Genomic DNA, 15,326 nt, shown 5'->3' with positions numbered 1-15,326 from the left:
AAAAAATAGCTGACGCTCCATAGATAAGTAATAACTTGTTATTGGATGAGCTTGATTTGGCCCCAGCTTTTCCCATATTCTGAAAGTCTACAGAATCTTTCAGTCATGCCATATTCAGACTTGGTAGGAGGGATTTACTGAAAGGAACAATGTATAATTGTGCTAACTTTCCTTTGTTCTGTGAGTGGAGCCCGAGAAGCACTGAGCAACGTTTGTGCTCATTGTAGATCTTTCCACTCCCGTCTGATGAATCAATTAAAGATTGCCATGGTTTACCTTAAACAATTTTGTTGCTATCTGCTGTTGAAGAAACACACTTTGACACAGTCCGCTCACCTCACACTGAATAGTTCACTGATCTCTGATAGACCTGGTATCAGGAATAAAACCTGTGACCTGGGGATTTCTGAGAATGGTCCATTCTGATCCAGCTGTTCTTCCTACACATGCATCTGAACACAACGGTCAGGGAGCAGTAAACTTGTAAACCCAGAATCAAAAACCATAATACTTCTAAAGTGTCATCAGTTTCATTGGCCACATTTAGCTCAGTTCATTAAACCACAAAGGGCATTATGCACAAGCACAAGGAACTGCAGATACTGGTTTACAAAAACACACACAATGTGCTGCATAAAATAACTCGGTATTTATAGATGCTGTCTGACCTGCTGGATTAATCTAAGATATTAAACTTCGTTTATCATTCAATTCACAAATAAAATAAACAAAAGTACATTTGCTAAAATTTACGCTATTAAAATAATATTCAGCACGTTAGTTATAGAAACGTGGAAAATAGGTGCAGGAGGAGGCCATTCTGCCCTTCGCGCCAGCACCGCCATTCAATGTGATCATGGCTGATCATCCCCTTTCAATAACCCGTGCCTGCCTTCTCTCCATATGCCTTGACTGCACTGGCCCCAAGAGCTCTATCTAACTCTCTCTTAAATTCATCCCGTGACTTGGCCTCCACTGCCCTCTGTGGCAGGGAATTCCATGAATTCACAACTCCTCATTGGAGTTTCTCCTCATCTCAGTCCCAAATTGCCACAGATTCACAATTATCTGGGTGAAAAGGATTTTTCTCACCTCAGTCTAAAATTACCTCCCCTTAATTCTAAGTCTGTGGCTCCTGGTTCTGGACACGCCCAACATTGGGAACGTTTTTCCTGCATCGAGCTTGTCCAGTCCTTTTATAATTTTATATGTTCTATAAGAACCCCCTCATCCTTCTAAACTCCAGTGAATACAAGCCTAGTCTTTTCAATCGTTCCTCATATGACAGTCCCGCCGTCCCAGGGATCAATCTTGTGAACCTACGCTGCAGTGCTTCAATCACAAGGATGTCCATCAAATTAAGAGACCAAAACTGTACTCCATCCTCCAGATGTGGTCTCACCAGAGCCCTGTACAACTGCAGAAGTACCTCTTTACACCTATACTGAAATCCGCTTGTTATGAAGGCCAACATTCCATTAGCTTTCTTCACTGCCTGCTGTACCTGCACGCCAACTTTTAGTGACCTGTGCACAAGGACACCCAGGTCTCGCTGTATCTCCCCCTTGCCTAACCTAACCCCATTGAGATAATAATCTGCCCGCTTGTTTTTGCCGGCAAAGTGGATAACCTCACATTTATCGATATTATACTGCATCTGTCATGCATCTGCCCACTCACTCAACCTGTCCAGGTCACCCTGCAATCCCCTAACATCCTCTTTACAGTTCACACTGCCACCCAGCTTTGTGTCATCCGCAAACTTACTGGTGTTGCTCCTAATTCCCTCTTCCAAATCATTAACATATATGGTAAACAGTTGCGGCCCCAACACCGAACCTTGCGGCACTCCACTCGCCACTGCCTGCCATTCTGAAAACGACCCGTTCATTCCTACTCTTTGCTTCCGGTCTGTCAACCAATGTACTACCCATGTCAACACCCTACCCCCAATACCATGTGCTCTAATTTACGCATCTGTGGGAAGAGAAGCAGAGTTAATGTGCAGTGAAAGGAGGGGATGAGCTGCAGGAAATGTACAAGAGAGTGATGTCTTTGATCGGGTAAAACTGGGGTAGGTATAAAAATATAAACGTTATCTGGTCAATGAGTGAATGCCGGCTCACACAGGGTAAGAATGTAGATGAAAGAACATAATAGCTTCAAAATGCAGAGTGGGAAGAAATGCAGGTTGGACTGGACACGTCCAAGTGAGGCCAAAAGGAATTGGATTAATTTCACATCAATTTCAACACAGCCATCATTGGCCTGAATGGCCTGTTCCCGTGCTGTACTCTGCTGTGTTCTCGGACACTGCCAGGTGTGAAGCGAGATTCACACTGTCAGGACTCTGGGAGTACACAGCTTGTCAGCACAGTGTCATGGGTGTATGAAGAGTCAGATCAATGCCTGTCACTATGCTCACAACTACCAGAATATCCCATCACTGAACAGCTAATTCCCTCCCCATTAGCATTGTCTCATTCACTTCTCAATATGTTCATTGTTGTTCTTCACAGAGCGTCGCTGAACTGGTGGTAAAGGGAAACCGCAGAGACAGTTCCATACTCTTCCTCAGTCTGGTGATGGAGAAGGGTAACCGTGCCCGGCGGGTGATGTGGGAATCCTTTGTGAAAATGCAGAATGAATTACCAAAGCTGAACAAAATACTGAAAGAAATCCAGGAGCTCGGTACGGTAAATCAACACACTGAACTGAATATCACATTGAAACACTGGAGTTAACAATGTTATTCAAGTCTGGTTTAATGAATGCTCGTTGATTTGAACAGGTCCTGATCCACAAGAATACATGAACATCATCGGAGGATTAACTGAATTACCCTCTCATATGGAAGGTGAGTGTTGAAATGTACAGTTCACACCAATGACTTGTTAGAATTGAGGTAATACTGAAACTGTTCAGAGCTTTGCAGAATGGGAAATCAGAAGATCAAAGGCTAAGCAATTGTTAGACTGACACGGGGATTCACTATGGATTGCTTCTTTGTTTGTAGATTCAGGTTTAGCTTAGTTTAGTGTATTGTCACATGTACTGAGGTACGGTGAACAGCTTTTGTTGTGTGTTATCCAGTCAGCAGAAAGACAATACATGATTATAATCCAGCCATTTACAGTATAGATAAACTATGAGGGAATAACGTTTAGTGCAAGGTAAAAGGAGGAAAGTCCGATCTAGGATAGTCTGAGTGTAACCAAAGAGGTAGATAGTAGTTCCCAGATCACTCGATCTCTGACATACACGGGAACTATTACACTGCATTATTTCAACTCCTCCAGGCGTTCATTGTACAAGGTTTTGCAATGTATCAGGTTGTGGAAGAGATCTGTGAAATCCAGTGCTCACCTGGGGGAGAATGTGTGTGTAGTGATTCCCCACACACTCCTGGATGTCCCTGACACACTGTGTAGCCCCACACACTCCTGGATAGAGTCCTGACACACTGTGTAACCCCACACACGCCTGGATGTCCCTGACACACTGTGTAACCCCACACACACTCTCGCTCTCTCGCTCTCTCGCTCTCTCGCTCTCTCGCTCTCTCGCTCTCTCGCTCTCTCGCTCTCTCGCTCTCTCGCTCTCTCGCTCTCTCTCTCTCTCTCTCTCTCGCTCTCTCGCTCTCTCGCTCTCTCGCTCTCTCGCTCTCTCGCTCTCTCGCTCTCTCGCTCTCTCGCTCTCTCGCTCTCTCGCTCTCTCGCTCTCTCTCTCTCTCGCTCTCTCTCTCTCTCGCTCTCTCTCTCTGTCGCCAAAAGATGCAAAATCTTTTTTTTTAAATGCTGTTTTTGACTACATTTGCAGATGATTTCCAGTTAATCTCTCTCTCTCTCTCTCTGAATTTAACTCATTCTTGTAATGATGAATGTTGAGTTTTGTTTGAGTTGAGCCATCTAACATTGTGTGCATTATCTGCCTTTTCCCATGCAAGATGTTCAACAGAAACACAAGGAGACTCTGAAGGCACAGACTGAAACACTGAGTGTGAACACCATCCTGATGAACGAGAAGGTTAAGGATTTCCTGCTGCTAGATCGATACGCTGAGCTCACAATCATCTCCACTGTTCGAGATCGGACACTGGTGGAACATGAGCTGCTGGCAAGAGGCCGGGACCATGAAGAGTGGAGAGAGGAATGTCTCCGGGGAAAACTGGAAAAAATCAGGACTGATCAATTATTCCACAGCAGCTTTACCCGGAGTAAATCCGGATCTGGGAGTTCAGCAACAGTGGCCGGAGTCGCGGGGATCGGAAAAACAACAATGGTGCAAAAGATTGTTCATGACTGGGCCACAGGGAAAATATACCCACACTTCCAGTTTGTCTTCAGTTTTAAATTCCGGGATTTGAACACTATTAACTGCAGAGTAAACCTGAGGGAACTGATTCTGGATCAGTATCCTTACTTTGGGAATATGCTGCGGGAGGTCTGGAAGAACCCAGAGGGATTGCTGTTTATATTTGATGGTCTGGATGAATTCAAGGGCAGAATTGATTTTGCTGACAGTCGGAGAGACACAGAACCTCAGCACCAGTGCCCAGATCCCGAGTGGTGGTGTGAAGTGTCTGACATTGTGTACAGTTTAATCCAGCACAAGCTGCTCCCAGGGTGTTCAGTGCTAGTGACCACCCGCCCCACTGCGTTACATTTACTGGGAAAGGCAGAGATCAGTGTCCGGACTGAAATCCTGGGATTTGTTGGTGAGGAACGGAAGGAATATTTCACCAGGTATTTTGAAGATCAGTCGGTGGCAGCAGCTGTTTTCAAACACGTGAAGGAGAACGAGATCCTGTACACCATGAGCTACAACCCCGCCTACTGCTGGATCCTTGTCCTGACACTGGGCCCCTTCTTCACACAAACACACCGGGACCCGCAGCGAGTTCCCAAGACCATCACACAACTATATTGCTACTTTATTTACAACATCCTGAAAAACCACGGCCGTGAGATTGAGAACCTCCGTGAGGTGTTACTGAGGGTTGGTCAGATGGCCTTCACTGGAGTGGCTGAGAAGAACATTGTGTTCACGGATGGAGATTTGATCAAATACAATCTGCAGCCTTCCCAGTTCCTGTCCGGGTTCCTGATGGAACTTTTGGAGAGAGAGGATTCAGCCCGGAGCGTGGTGTACACCTTCCCGCACCTCACCATCCAAGAGTTTGTAGCCGCACTCGCACAATTCCTGACTGTAGATCCCGGGGATATCGTGAAACTCCTGTCTGAAGCGCACGGCACGACAGACGGGCGATTTGAAGTATTTCTCCGTTTTGTCGCTGGTCTCTCCTCCCCACGGACAGCTTGGATCCTGGAGGAGTTTCTGGGTAAATTCCCTCATCAAACAATCTGCCGAGTGAGTGACTGGGTGAAGGAGGAGGTTAAACGCCGGGCTGGAAAAACAGGGAGTGAAGCTGGTAACCGGAGATTCCTGAACACGCTGCACTACCTGTTTGAGTCTCAGAATCCTGCACTGGCTCAGCAGACACTGGGATCTGTGGAAACACTTTCATTCCGTGGACTGGGACTGACCCCGATTGACTGTGCGGTCCTGTCTCATGCCATCCGGCCCTGTGATACAATCAAATGCCTCGATCTATGGAGCTGCCACATTCAGTGTGAAGGTCTCCAGCGGCTGGGACCGGCTCTGCACAAGTGTCAGGGCTTGGGGTAACTATCCGTTTGATGCTAACACAACTGTAAAATTGTTCCACTATTTTGTTACTAAGTATAGCAACCCTTCTATGGGGCCGAGTGGCCGTCACTGTGCTCGGGGGTAACCCCTCCTATTTTAACCTCCGTCCCCCCCCTCCCTCAGGTCACCAGTGGTTGACTCCGTCCCCCCTCCCCAGGTCACCAGTGGTTGACTCCGTCCCCCCCCCTCCCCCGCATTACCAGTGGTTGAATCCGTCCCCCCTCCCCCAGGTTACCACTGGTTGACTCCGTCCCCCTTCCCCAGGTCACCAGTGGTTCACGCCGTCCCCCCTCGCCCGGGTCACCAGGGGTTGACTCCGTCCCCCCCTCCCCCAGGTCACCAGTGGTTGACTCCGACCCCCAGGTCACCAGTGGTTGACTCCGTCCCCAGGTCACCAGTGGTTGACTCCGTCCCCCCCTCCCCCAGGTCACCAGTGGTTGATTCCGTCCCCCCTCCCCCAGGTCACCAGTGGTTGACTCCGTCCCCCCTACCGCAGGTCACCAGTGGTTGACTCCGTCCCCCACTCCCCCAGGTCATCAGTGGTTGACTCCGTCCCTCAGGTCACCAGTGGTTGACTCCGTCCCCCCTCCCCCAGGTCACCAGTGGTTGACTCCGTCCCCCCTCCCCCAGGTCACCAGTGGTTGACTCCGTCCCCCCTCCCCCAGGTCACCAGTGGTTGACTCCTTCCCCCCCTCCCCCAGGTCACCAGTGGTTGACTCCGTCCCCCCTCCCCAGGTCACCAGTGGTCGACCCCTTCCCCCCTCCCCCAGGTCACGCGTATTGCAGCCATTCTCTGCCGGGGGAGGGGAGGCCGGAGTCGACCACATTTCCGGTCGTCGGTCGGGGAATGAGAATAAATGGTGAAAGTCTCCAAACACCGCAACCACAGAGATGTATTCAATAATGTGCTGAGGTGCTTCCACAAATATCCGTTTGGGAGAAGTTATCTATCTCAGCCCCGGGTCTGTATCAGTTTGTTTCTTACTCTGTCTGTTTGTGTTTAGACTGGGAGACAACAAAGACCTGGGAGATTCCGGAGTGAAACTGGTGTCTGATGCTCTGAGGAACCCGGACTGTAAAATACAGGCACTGCGGTAAGTCCCAGACTGTGAGAGATTGTGTTTACACTCACTGGGTGTCTGACACTGAACATTAATATGATCAGTAATTGTGTCACTGATAAACACGGGGGATTTGCACCGTCTCCTGTCTCTCTGTGTCCCTCACCCTCACACTCTCTCATCTCCAGGCTGGGCAGTGTCGGTCTCACAGATTCTGGAGCCGAGGATCTCGTATCTGCTCTCAGTACAAACAATACGGTGACGGAGCTGGACCTGAGTGGGAATAAACTGGGAGATTCCGGAGTGAAACTGGTGTCTGATGCTCTGAGGAACCCGCACAGTAAAATACATACACTGTGGTAAGTCCCAGACTGTGAGAGATTGTGTTTACACTCACTGGGTGTCTGACACTGAACATTAATATGATCAGTAATTGTGTCACTGATAAACACTGGGGATTTGCACCGTCTCCTGTCTCTCTGTGTCCCTCACCCTCACTCTCTCTCATCTCCAGGCTGGGCAGTGTCGATCTCACAGATTCTGGAGCCGAGGATCTCGTCTCCGCTCTCAGTACAAACACCTCACTGACGGATCTGAACCTGATGGGCAACTCCCTCACAGACCGATGTGTCCCCGCTCTCCGCCGCCTCATACTAAACCTCTCGAGTCTGGAGCAGATCTGGTGAGTGTTTGTGTTAATGTTTAATGTGATCAAATATCAGGGGATCCATCCATCCATCCGCGGGCTTCTTTCCCCTGTGATTGTGTTCTGTAAATGTTGTTGAAATATGAACCCCAGTCCCTGTTATTGACACTGTTGTTTCATCTGTTTATTTCCTCTTTATTCCTCCACATGTTTCAGGCTGGTGGGGAATAAGTTCAGTGCAGACGGACAGAACCAGCTGCAGAGTCTGCAGGGAACCAGACGCGGACTGAGTGTGGACGTGTGAACATCTCTGGGTGTAAACGTCACCGCCCTGGGGACTGGAATATTGTTGGCCGATTCCCTGCCCCTCCTCTTTAAACGGCCGCCCATCCTCCCCTTTAAACCCCGACGCTTCTCGGGCCGGCCGGGCGGTGACGTCAGAGGCGACCCTGCCCGCTGTCACGTGACCCGGGTACGTGGCGCTGCTGATGCTACCAGGCCGGTGCTGCTCCCAGTGGGGGACGGGGGCATTGCAGCCGAACCTGGAGGATCCCAGATGTGACTTTATCATCAGTGGCCCCCGCTCCTGCTGTGGATTAATGGTGACAGCAGCAACAGCAACAGCAGCAACAGCAACAGCTGCTTGATGCTACCTACCTACCTATCTACCGGCGCAGACGCTGCCGTGGCTGCCTGCCTGCATGCCACGTTGTACTGCTCCTTGCTGCTGTTCATGTTGTCACTTGCGGGCGGAGCACCAAGGCAAATTCCTTGTATGTGAATACTTGGCCAATAAACTTATTAATTAATTAATTCATTGTTCAAACTGTTCATACACACAGCAATGTCTGTTACTGCTTTACCGTCTGTAAATGAAACGTAAATGGTTTATTATAGTTTAATACTTGTAAAGTTTCTTCATGTCCACGTTGCTAATATTTGCTGAAATCAACAAACATTTGCCAATTCCAGATTTCCTGTCGGATTGTTGGTAATTTGAGCAGAAATAGGTGACATTCCCACCTGTAATCGCTCTTCATTCATTCCATTCTCCCCCTCCACTCCCAGACATTTCTCCATCAGTTTACCCTCCCGTATTCTCCCCTCCTTCTTCCTTATCCTGATCAACCATCAGTTTCCTCCACCCTGCTCCTGCACACTGCCTCGTATCCCCCCGCCTGCTCCCCATCCTACTCCCTCCCCTGCTCCCTTCCTGCCCCCGCTCCTGCACCCTGCCTCATATCCCCCCCCCTGCCTGCTCCCCATCCCACTTCCCCGCCTGCTCCCATCCTGCCCCCGCTCCTGCACCCTGCCTCCTATCTCCCCCCCCCCCCCCCCCCCCCCCACATGCTCCCCATCCCACTCCTTCACCTGCTCCCCATCCTGCTCCCATCCTGGCCCCGCTCCTGCATCCACCCCATACTATCCCCCCCCCACTGCACCCCATCCCACTCCCTCTCCTGCTCCCATCCTGCCCCCGCTCCTGCATCCACCCCCTCCTATTCCTCCGTACTCCTCCTCCTTCTTGCCCATCCTACTCCCATCACCTCCTCCTCCTGTTTTCCCCTTCCTGGTTCCTCCTCCCACCCCCAAACCCTGATCCACTTCCTCATCACCTCAGCCCCCCTAGGTCTCACCCCTCCTGCTCTGCCTATGTGCTACCCCTCATGTTACTCCCTCCTCGCCTGCATTCCGTCTCCCTCTCCTTCCCACCCTCCTTCCCCCATTCCTCCCCCTCCATCCTCCCCACACTCCTTTTTGCTCCACACTCTCCCCCTCACACCCTCTCCCTCTCTCCTTTAATGGTCCCCACCTATAATTAGTGAATTGTGTCCACACTTAGAGCTTGGGAAGATGAGCTGATCCTAAACAAAATGTAAAGACAGATGGGAGGAAAACCTTCTATATATACACAACTGTTCGATCAACGTTAGGCATTCGTTAATTCAATTTAAAATAAAGCACAGACTCTATTATTCAAATTCTAAACTGAATAAGATCTTTCCAAATGCATCTCCTATTTGCTATAAATGTCTTCTTCAGGAAGCAACTATAACCCATTCCTTTGTCTCTTGTAGAAAGTTACATAACTTCTGGAGAGGAATTTTTCAAAAAAAATCAAAAACACTGAAAATAAAACGACCCCACACGGACTGATCAATCTAGGTACTTCAGAAGCCTGTTCTGAGCTATCACTATTTCAAAGACGTTTCCTTCATTATGGCCTGAGAACGGCGAAAAAACTAATACTTACATTTTGGAAACATGCATCAGTCCCTACTCTTAAGATGTGGATTACAAACATGTCCGAGACGCTACATCTTGACAATATTAGACTTGTCTTGGCAGATATACCAGAGCATGATTCGAAGACATGGACACCATTCATTGATTTATCACAAGGATAGCATGGCACAACACAACTTTGGATTTAAATCTAATTATGGGTTTGGTGAGGTGGGTGGGGAGGGATGTGAGGCAGGTATATTACCACTTTTTTCTTTTACTTTTTGTCCTTTTATTTGTTTTTCTATGCATCACTTCTATCTTTCATTTATTCACTCTTTGGCTACAATACTTTGGTAGTCTAGTGGTTTTATCTTTGCACATTTCACAATTTCTCTTTCTTGCTTTTTCTCCTTTCTTTTCTTCCAACTAAAGCTAAAAAGTTAAAATTGAAGCTGTACAATAACTGTATCATTATATATGCCGTCGGTTCTATTTTTGTACATTTGCTTCTAATAAATAAAAAATGAAATAAAATTTAAAAAAAGAAAGCAGGGCTGCCAATTCTCACGCTTTGAGCGTCACGCCCTCAAGCAAACTCACGCCCTCACGCTGATCATAAATTTCTCACGCTCTGTGATGAGAAATTCTGTGATCAATGAAAATTTCAAAACTCCGATAAACTGCATGGTCCGCGGATGTTGGAGAGCCGGGTCTGATTGAGGGATGGGAGCAGAACCAGCGGCGGGAACAGATGCGGGGAGCCGGGACTGGCGAGTGTTTGCCGGGCTGCGAGTGTTTGCGGGGCTGTAGAGCGTTTGCGGGGCTGGCGGGTCGCTCGCTGCAGCTCCGGACATGGAGCAGGCAAGTCCCGGGCCGTCGCGCCGCTGCCGTGAGAGTCTATGTGCCGAATTCGCCCAGGTGACCGGCATGGATCAGGCTGCGGCTCGGTACATCCTGGAGGACAACCAATGGCTGCTGGAAGTAAGTACCAAGCACTGGGTAGAAACGGTGGAAGATAGTGGACTTCAAATGGGGGTGGTTGGTGAAAGCATCTAGATGTTCACGACAGAGGCCCAGGAGCCGTTACAGAGGGAGGAGCGACCTTCGTGTGGTGAGTTAAAAACCCCATCGCGGCGCTTGTCTCAACAGAGGCCCAGGAGCCGTTACAGAGGGAGGAGCGACCTTCGTGTGGTGAGTTAAAAAACCCATCGCAAGGCTTGTCTCAACAGAGGCCCAGGAGCCGTTACAGAGGGAGGAGCGACCTTCGTGTGGTGAGTTAAAAAACCCATCGCGGGGCTTGTCTCAACAGAGGCCCAGGAGCCGTTACAGAGGGAGGAGCGACCTTCGTGTGGTGAGTTAAAAAACCCATCGCGGGGCTTGTTTCAACAGAGGCCCAGGAGCCGTGACAGAGGGAGGAGCGACCTTCTTGTGGTGAGTTAAAAACCCCATCGCGGGGCTTGTTTCAACAGAGGCCCAGGAGCCGTGACAGAGGGAGGAGCGACCTTCGTGTGGAGGAACCAAAATCTGCAACGTTCCATTCGCAGATCACACTTCAAATTAAGGGGGCTGGTGGAAGCCTCTGATTGGTCGAACGGACTAGAGGAAGCAGCAGTTACAGGACTAGAGGAAGCAGCTGATTGGCTATATCCCGGGTAAGGCTTTATTGGATTGGAATAAGGGGGAGATTGAGGGCCAGGGCAGTTTACTGTTCTGGATATCAGATGTGGGAGGTCATGGAGTCTGATTGCCCTCCAGACGTCCACATCTGCGCCAGGTGCGTCGAGATGGGGCTCCTAAGGGACCGTGTTAGGAACCTGGAACAGCAACTTGATGACCTCTGTCTGCTCAGGGAGAGCGAGGAGGCCATAGATAGGAGTTACAGCGAGGTGGTCACTCCAAGACCACGGGAGACAGAAAACTGGGTCACAGTTAGGAAGGGCAACGGGCAGAGGCAGGGACTGGTGAGTACCCCGGTGGCTGTACACCTTGAAAATAAGTAATCATGTTTGAGTAAAGGTGGGGGAGACAGCCTACCTGGGGGCAGCGACAGCGGCCGGGCTTCTGGCATAAAGACCGGTCCTGTTGCTCAGAAGGGTAAGGAAAAGAAGAGGAGGGCAATTGTAATAGGGGACTCTATAGTCATGGGGTCGGATAGGCGATTCTGTGGACGCAGACAGGAGACCCGGATGGTAGTTTGCCTCCCTGGTGCCAGGGTCAGGGATGTGTCTGAACGTGTCCAAGAAATCCTGAAATGGGAGGGAGAGGAGCCTGAGGTTGTGGTACATATAGGTACCAACGACATAGGTAAAAAAAGAGAAGAGGTCCTGAAAGAAGAATTTAGGGAGTTAGGTAGAGAGTTAAGGAGAAGGACTGCAAAGGTAACAATCTCAGGATTACTGCCTGTTCCACGCGACAGTGAGAGTAGGAATGGAGCGAGGTGGAGGATACATTAGTGGATGAGGGATTGGTGCAGTGGGTATGGATTCAAGTTTCTGGATCATTGGGACCTCTTTTGGGGAAAGTTTGACCTGTACAGAAAGGACGGGTTGCACTTGAACTCGAGGGGACCAATATCCTGGCGGGGAGATTTGCAAAGGCTACTGGGGAGACTTTAAACTAGTATGGTTGGGTGGAGGGACTCAAATTGGGAAAGCTAGCAGTCAGTGTGTGAGGCAGGAGGCAGAGAATGGTAGCACTCTGACCCAAAATGTAGGGGAGAGAGAAGAAAAAGACAATAAACAGAGAATAAGAGAGGGTGGGTTTCTTAAATGTGTATATTTTAATGCTAGGAGCATTGTAAGAAAGGTGGATGAACTCAGAGCCTGGATTGACACCTGGAAGTATGATGTTGTGGCGATCAGTGAAACATGGTTGCAGGAGGGCTGTGATTGGAAACTAAATATTCCAGGATTTCGTTGCTTCAGGTGTGATAGAATTGGAGGGGCAAGAGGTGGAGGTGTTGCATTGCTTATCAGGGAAGATATTACAGCAGTGCTTTGGCAGGATAGATTAGAGGGCTCGTCTAGGGAGGCTATTTGGGTTGAACTGAGAAATGGGAAAGGGGTAGCAACACTTATAGGGGTGTATTATAGACCGCCAAATGGGGAGCGAGAATTGGAAGAGCAAATGTGTAAGGAGATTGCAGATATTAGTAGTAAGCACAAGGTAGTGATTGTGGGAGATTTCAATTTTCCACACATAGACTGGGAAACACATTCTGTAAATGGGCTGGATGGGTTGGAGTTTGTAAAATGTGTGCAGGATAGTTTTTTGCAGCAATACATAGAAGTACCTACTAGAGAAGGAGCTGTGCTGGACCTCCTGTTAGGAAATGAGACGGGTCAGGTGGCAGAGGTATGCGTTGGGGAACAGTTCGGGACCAGTGATCACAATACCATTAGTTTCAATATAATTATGGAGAGGGTCAGAACCGGACCTAGGGTTGTGATTTTTGATTGGAGAAAGGCTAACTTTGAGGAGATGCGAAAGGATTTAAAAGGAGTAAATTAGGACATTTTGTTTTATGGGAAAGATGTGGAACAGAAATTGAGTACATTTAAAGGTGAACTTTTAAGAGTACAGAATCTTTATGTCCCTGTTCGGTTGAAAGGAAATAGCAAAAATCGGAAAGAGCCATGGTTTTCAAAGGAAATTGGACACTTGGTTCGGAAAAAGAGGGAGATCTACAATAATTATAGGCAGCATGGAGTAAATGAGGTGCTTGAGGAGTATAAAGAATGTAAAAAGAATCTTAAGAAAGAAATTAGAAAAGCTAAAAGAAGATATGAGGTTGCTTTGGCAAGTAAAGTGAAAGCAAATCCAAAGGGTTTCTACAGCTATATTAATAGCAAAAGGATAACGAGGGATAAAATTGGTCCATTAGAGAGTCAGAGTGGACAGTTATCTGCAGAGCCAAAAGAGATGGGGGAGATATTGAACAATTTCTTTTCTTCGGTATTCACCAAGGAGAAGGATATTGAATTATGTGAGGTAAGGGAAACAAGTAGAGTAGCTATAGAAACTATGAGATTCAAAGAAGAGGAAGTACTGACACTTTTGAGACATATAAAAGTGGATAAGTCTCCAGGTCCGGACAGGATATTCCCTAGGACATTGAGGGAAGTTAGTGTAGAAATAGCCGGGGCTATGACAGAAATATTTCAAATGTCATTAGAAACGGGAATAGTGCCGGAGGATTGGTGTACTGCGCATGTTGTTCCATTGATTAAAAAGGGGTCTAAGAGTAAACCTAGCAATTATAGACCTGTTAGTTTGACGTCAGCGGTGGGCAAATTAATGGAAAGGATACTTAGAGATAATATATATAAGCATCTGGATAAACAGCGTCATATTAGGAACAGTCAACATGGATTTGTGCCTGGAAGGTCATGTTTGACTAATCTTCTTGAATTTTTTGAAGAGGTTACTCGGGAAATTGATGAGGGTAAAGCAGTGGATGTTGTATATATGGACTTCAGTAAGGCCTTTGACAAGGTTCCTCATGGAAGGTTGGTTAAGAAGGTTCAATGGTTGGGTATTAATGGTGGAGTAGCAAGATGGATTCAACAGTGGCTGAATGGGAGATGCCAGAGAGTAATGGTGGATGGTTGTTTGTCAGGTTGGAGGCCAGTGACTAGTGGGGTGCCACAGGGATCTGTGTTGGGTTCACTGTTGTTTGTCATGTACATCAATGATCTGGATGATGGTGTGGTTAATTGGATTAGTAAGTATGCAGATGATACTAAGATAGGTGGGGTTGTGGATAATGAAGTAGATTTTCAAAGTCTACAGAGAGATTTATGCCAGTTGGAAGAGTGGACTGAAAGATGGCAGATGCAGTTTAATGCTGATAAGTGTGAGGTGCTACATCTTGGCAGGACAAATCAAAATAGGACGTACATGGTAAATGGTAGGGAATTGAAGAATGCGGGTGAACAGAGGGATCTGGGAATAACTGTGCACAGTTCCCTGAATGTGGAATCTCATGTAGATAGGGTGGTAAAGAAAGCTTTTGGTGTGCTGGCCTTTATAAATCAGAGCATTGAGTATAGAAGTTGGATGTAATGTTAAAATTGTACAAGGCATTGGTGAGGCCAATTCTGGAGTATGGGGTACAATTTTGGTCGCCAAATTACAGGAAGGCTGTCAACAAAATAGAGAGAGTACAGGGGAGTTTTACTAGAATGTTGCCTGGGTTTCAGCAACTAAGTTACAGAGAAAGGTTGAACAAGTTAGGTCTTTATTCTTTGGAGCGCAGAAGGTTAAGGGGGGACTTGATAGAGGTCTTTAAAATGATGAGAGGGATAGACAGAGTTGACGTGGATAAGCTTTTCCCACTGAGAGTAGGGAAGATTAAAACAAGGGGACATGACTTGAGAATTAAGGGACAGAAGTTTAGGGGTAACATGAGGGGGAACGTCTTTACTCAGAGAGTGGTGGCTGTGTGGAATGAGCTTCCAGGGAAGGTGGTGGAGGCAGGTTCGTTTTTATCATTTAAAAATAAATTGGATAGTTATATGGATGGGAAAGGAATGGAGGGTTATGGTCTGAGCGCAGGTATATGGGACTAGGGGATAATACGTGTTCGGCACGGACTAGAAGGGTCGAGATGGCCTGTTTCCAGTGCTGTCATTGTTATATGGTTATATACTTCAACTAAATCTGTGGAAAATGTAATGTAG

General features: G+C 47.9%; 1 protein-coding gene across 1 annotated transcript; it reads left to right on the top strand.

Moving 5' to 3' along the window:
* The first annotated feature begins 4,971 nt into the window (after positions 1-4,971).
* Positions 4,972-8,332, top strand: LOC116970434 (NACHT, LRR and PYD domains-containing protein 3-like). Its single transcript, XM_033017079.1, has 5 exons — positions 4,972-5,684; positions 6,714-6,803; positions 6,959-7,129; positions 7,285-7,452; positions 7,633-8,332. The coding sequence occupies exons 1-5, from the start codon at positions 5,008-5,010 to the stop codon at positions 7,718-7,720; spliced, it is 1,194 nt and encodes a 397-aa protein (XP_032872970.1). The 5' UTR covers positions 4,972-5,007; the 3' UTR covers positions 7,721-8,332.
* Positions 8,333-15,326: the final 6,994 nt, after the last annotated feature.

The sequence above is a fragment of the Amblyraja radiata genome, unplaced genomic scaffold, assembly GCF_010909765.2.
Source record: "Amblyraja radiata isolate CabotCenter1 unplaced genomic scaffold, sAmbRad1.1.pri scaffold_87_ctg1, whole genome shotgun sequence".
Taxonomy (NCBI): domain Eukaryota; kingdom Metazoa; phylum Chordata; class Chondrichthyes; order Rajiformes; family Rajidae; genus Amblyraja; species Amblyraja radiata.
This window is presented reverse-complemented; position numbering and strand designations above follow the sequence as displayed.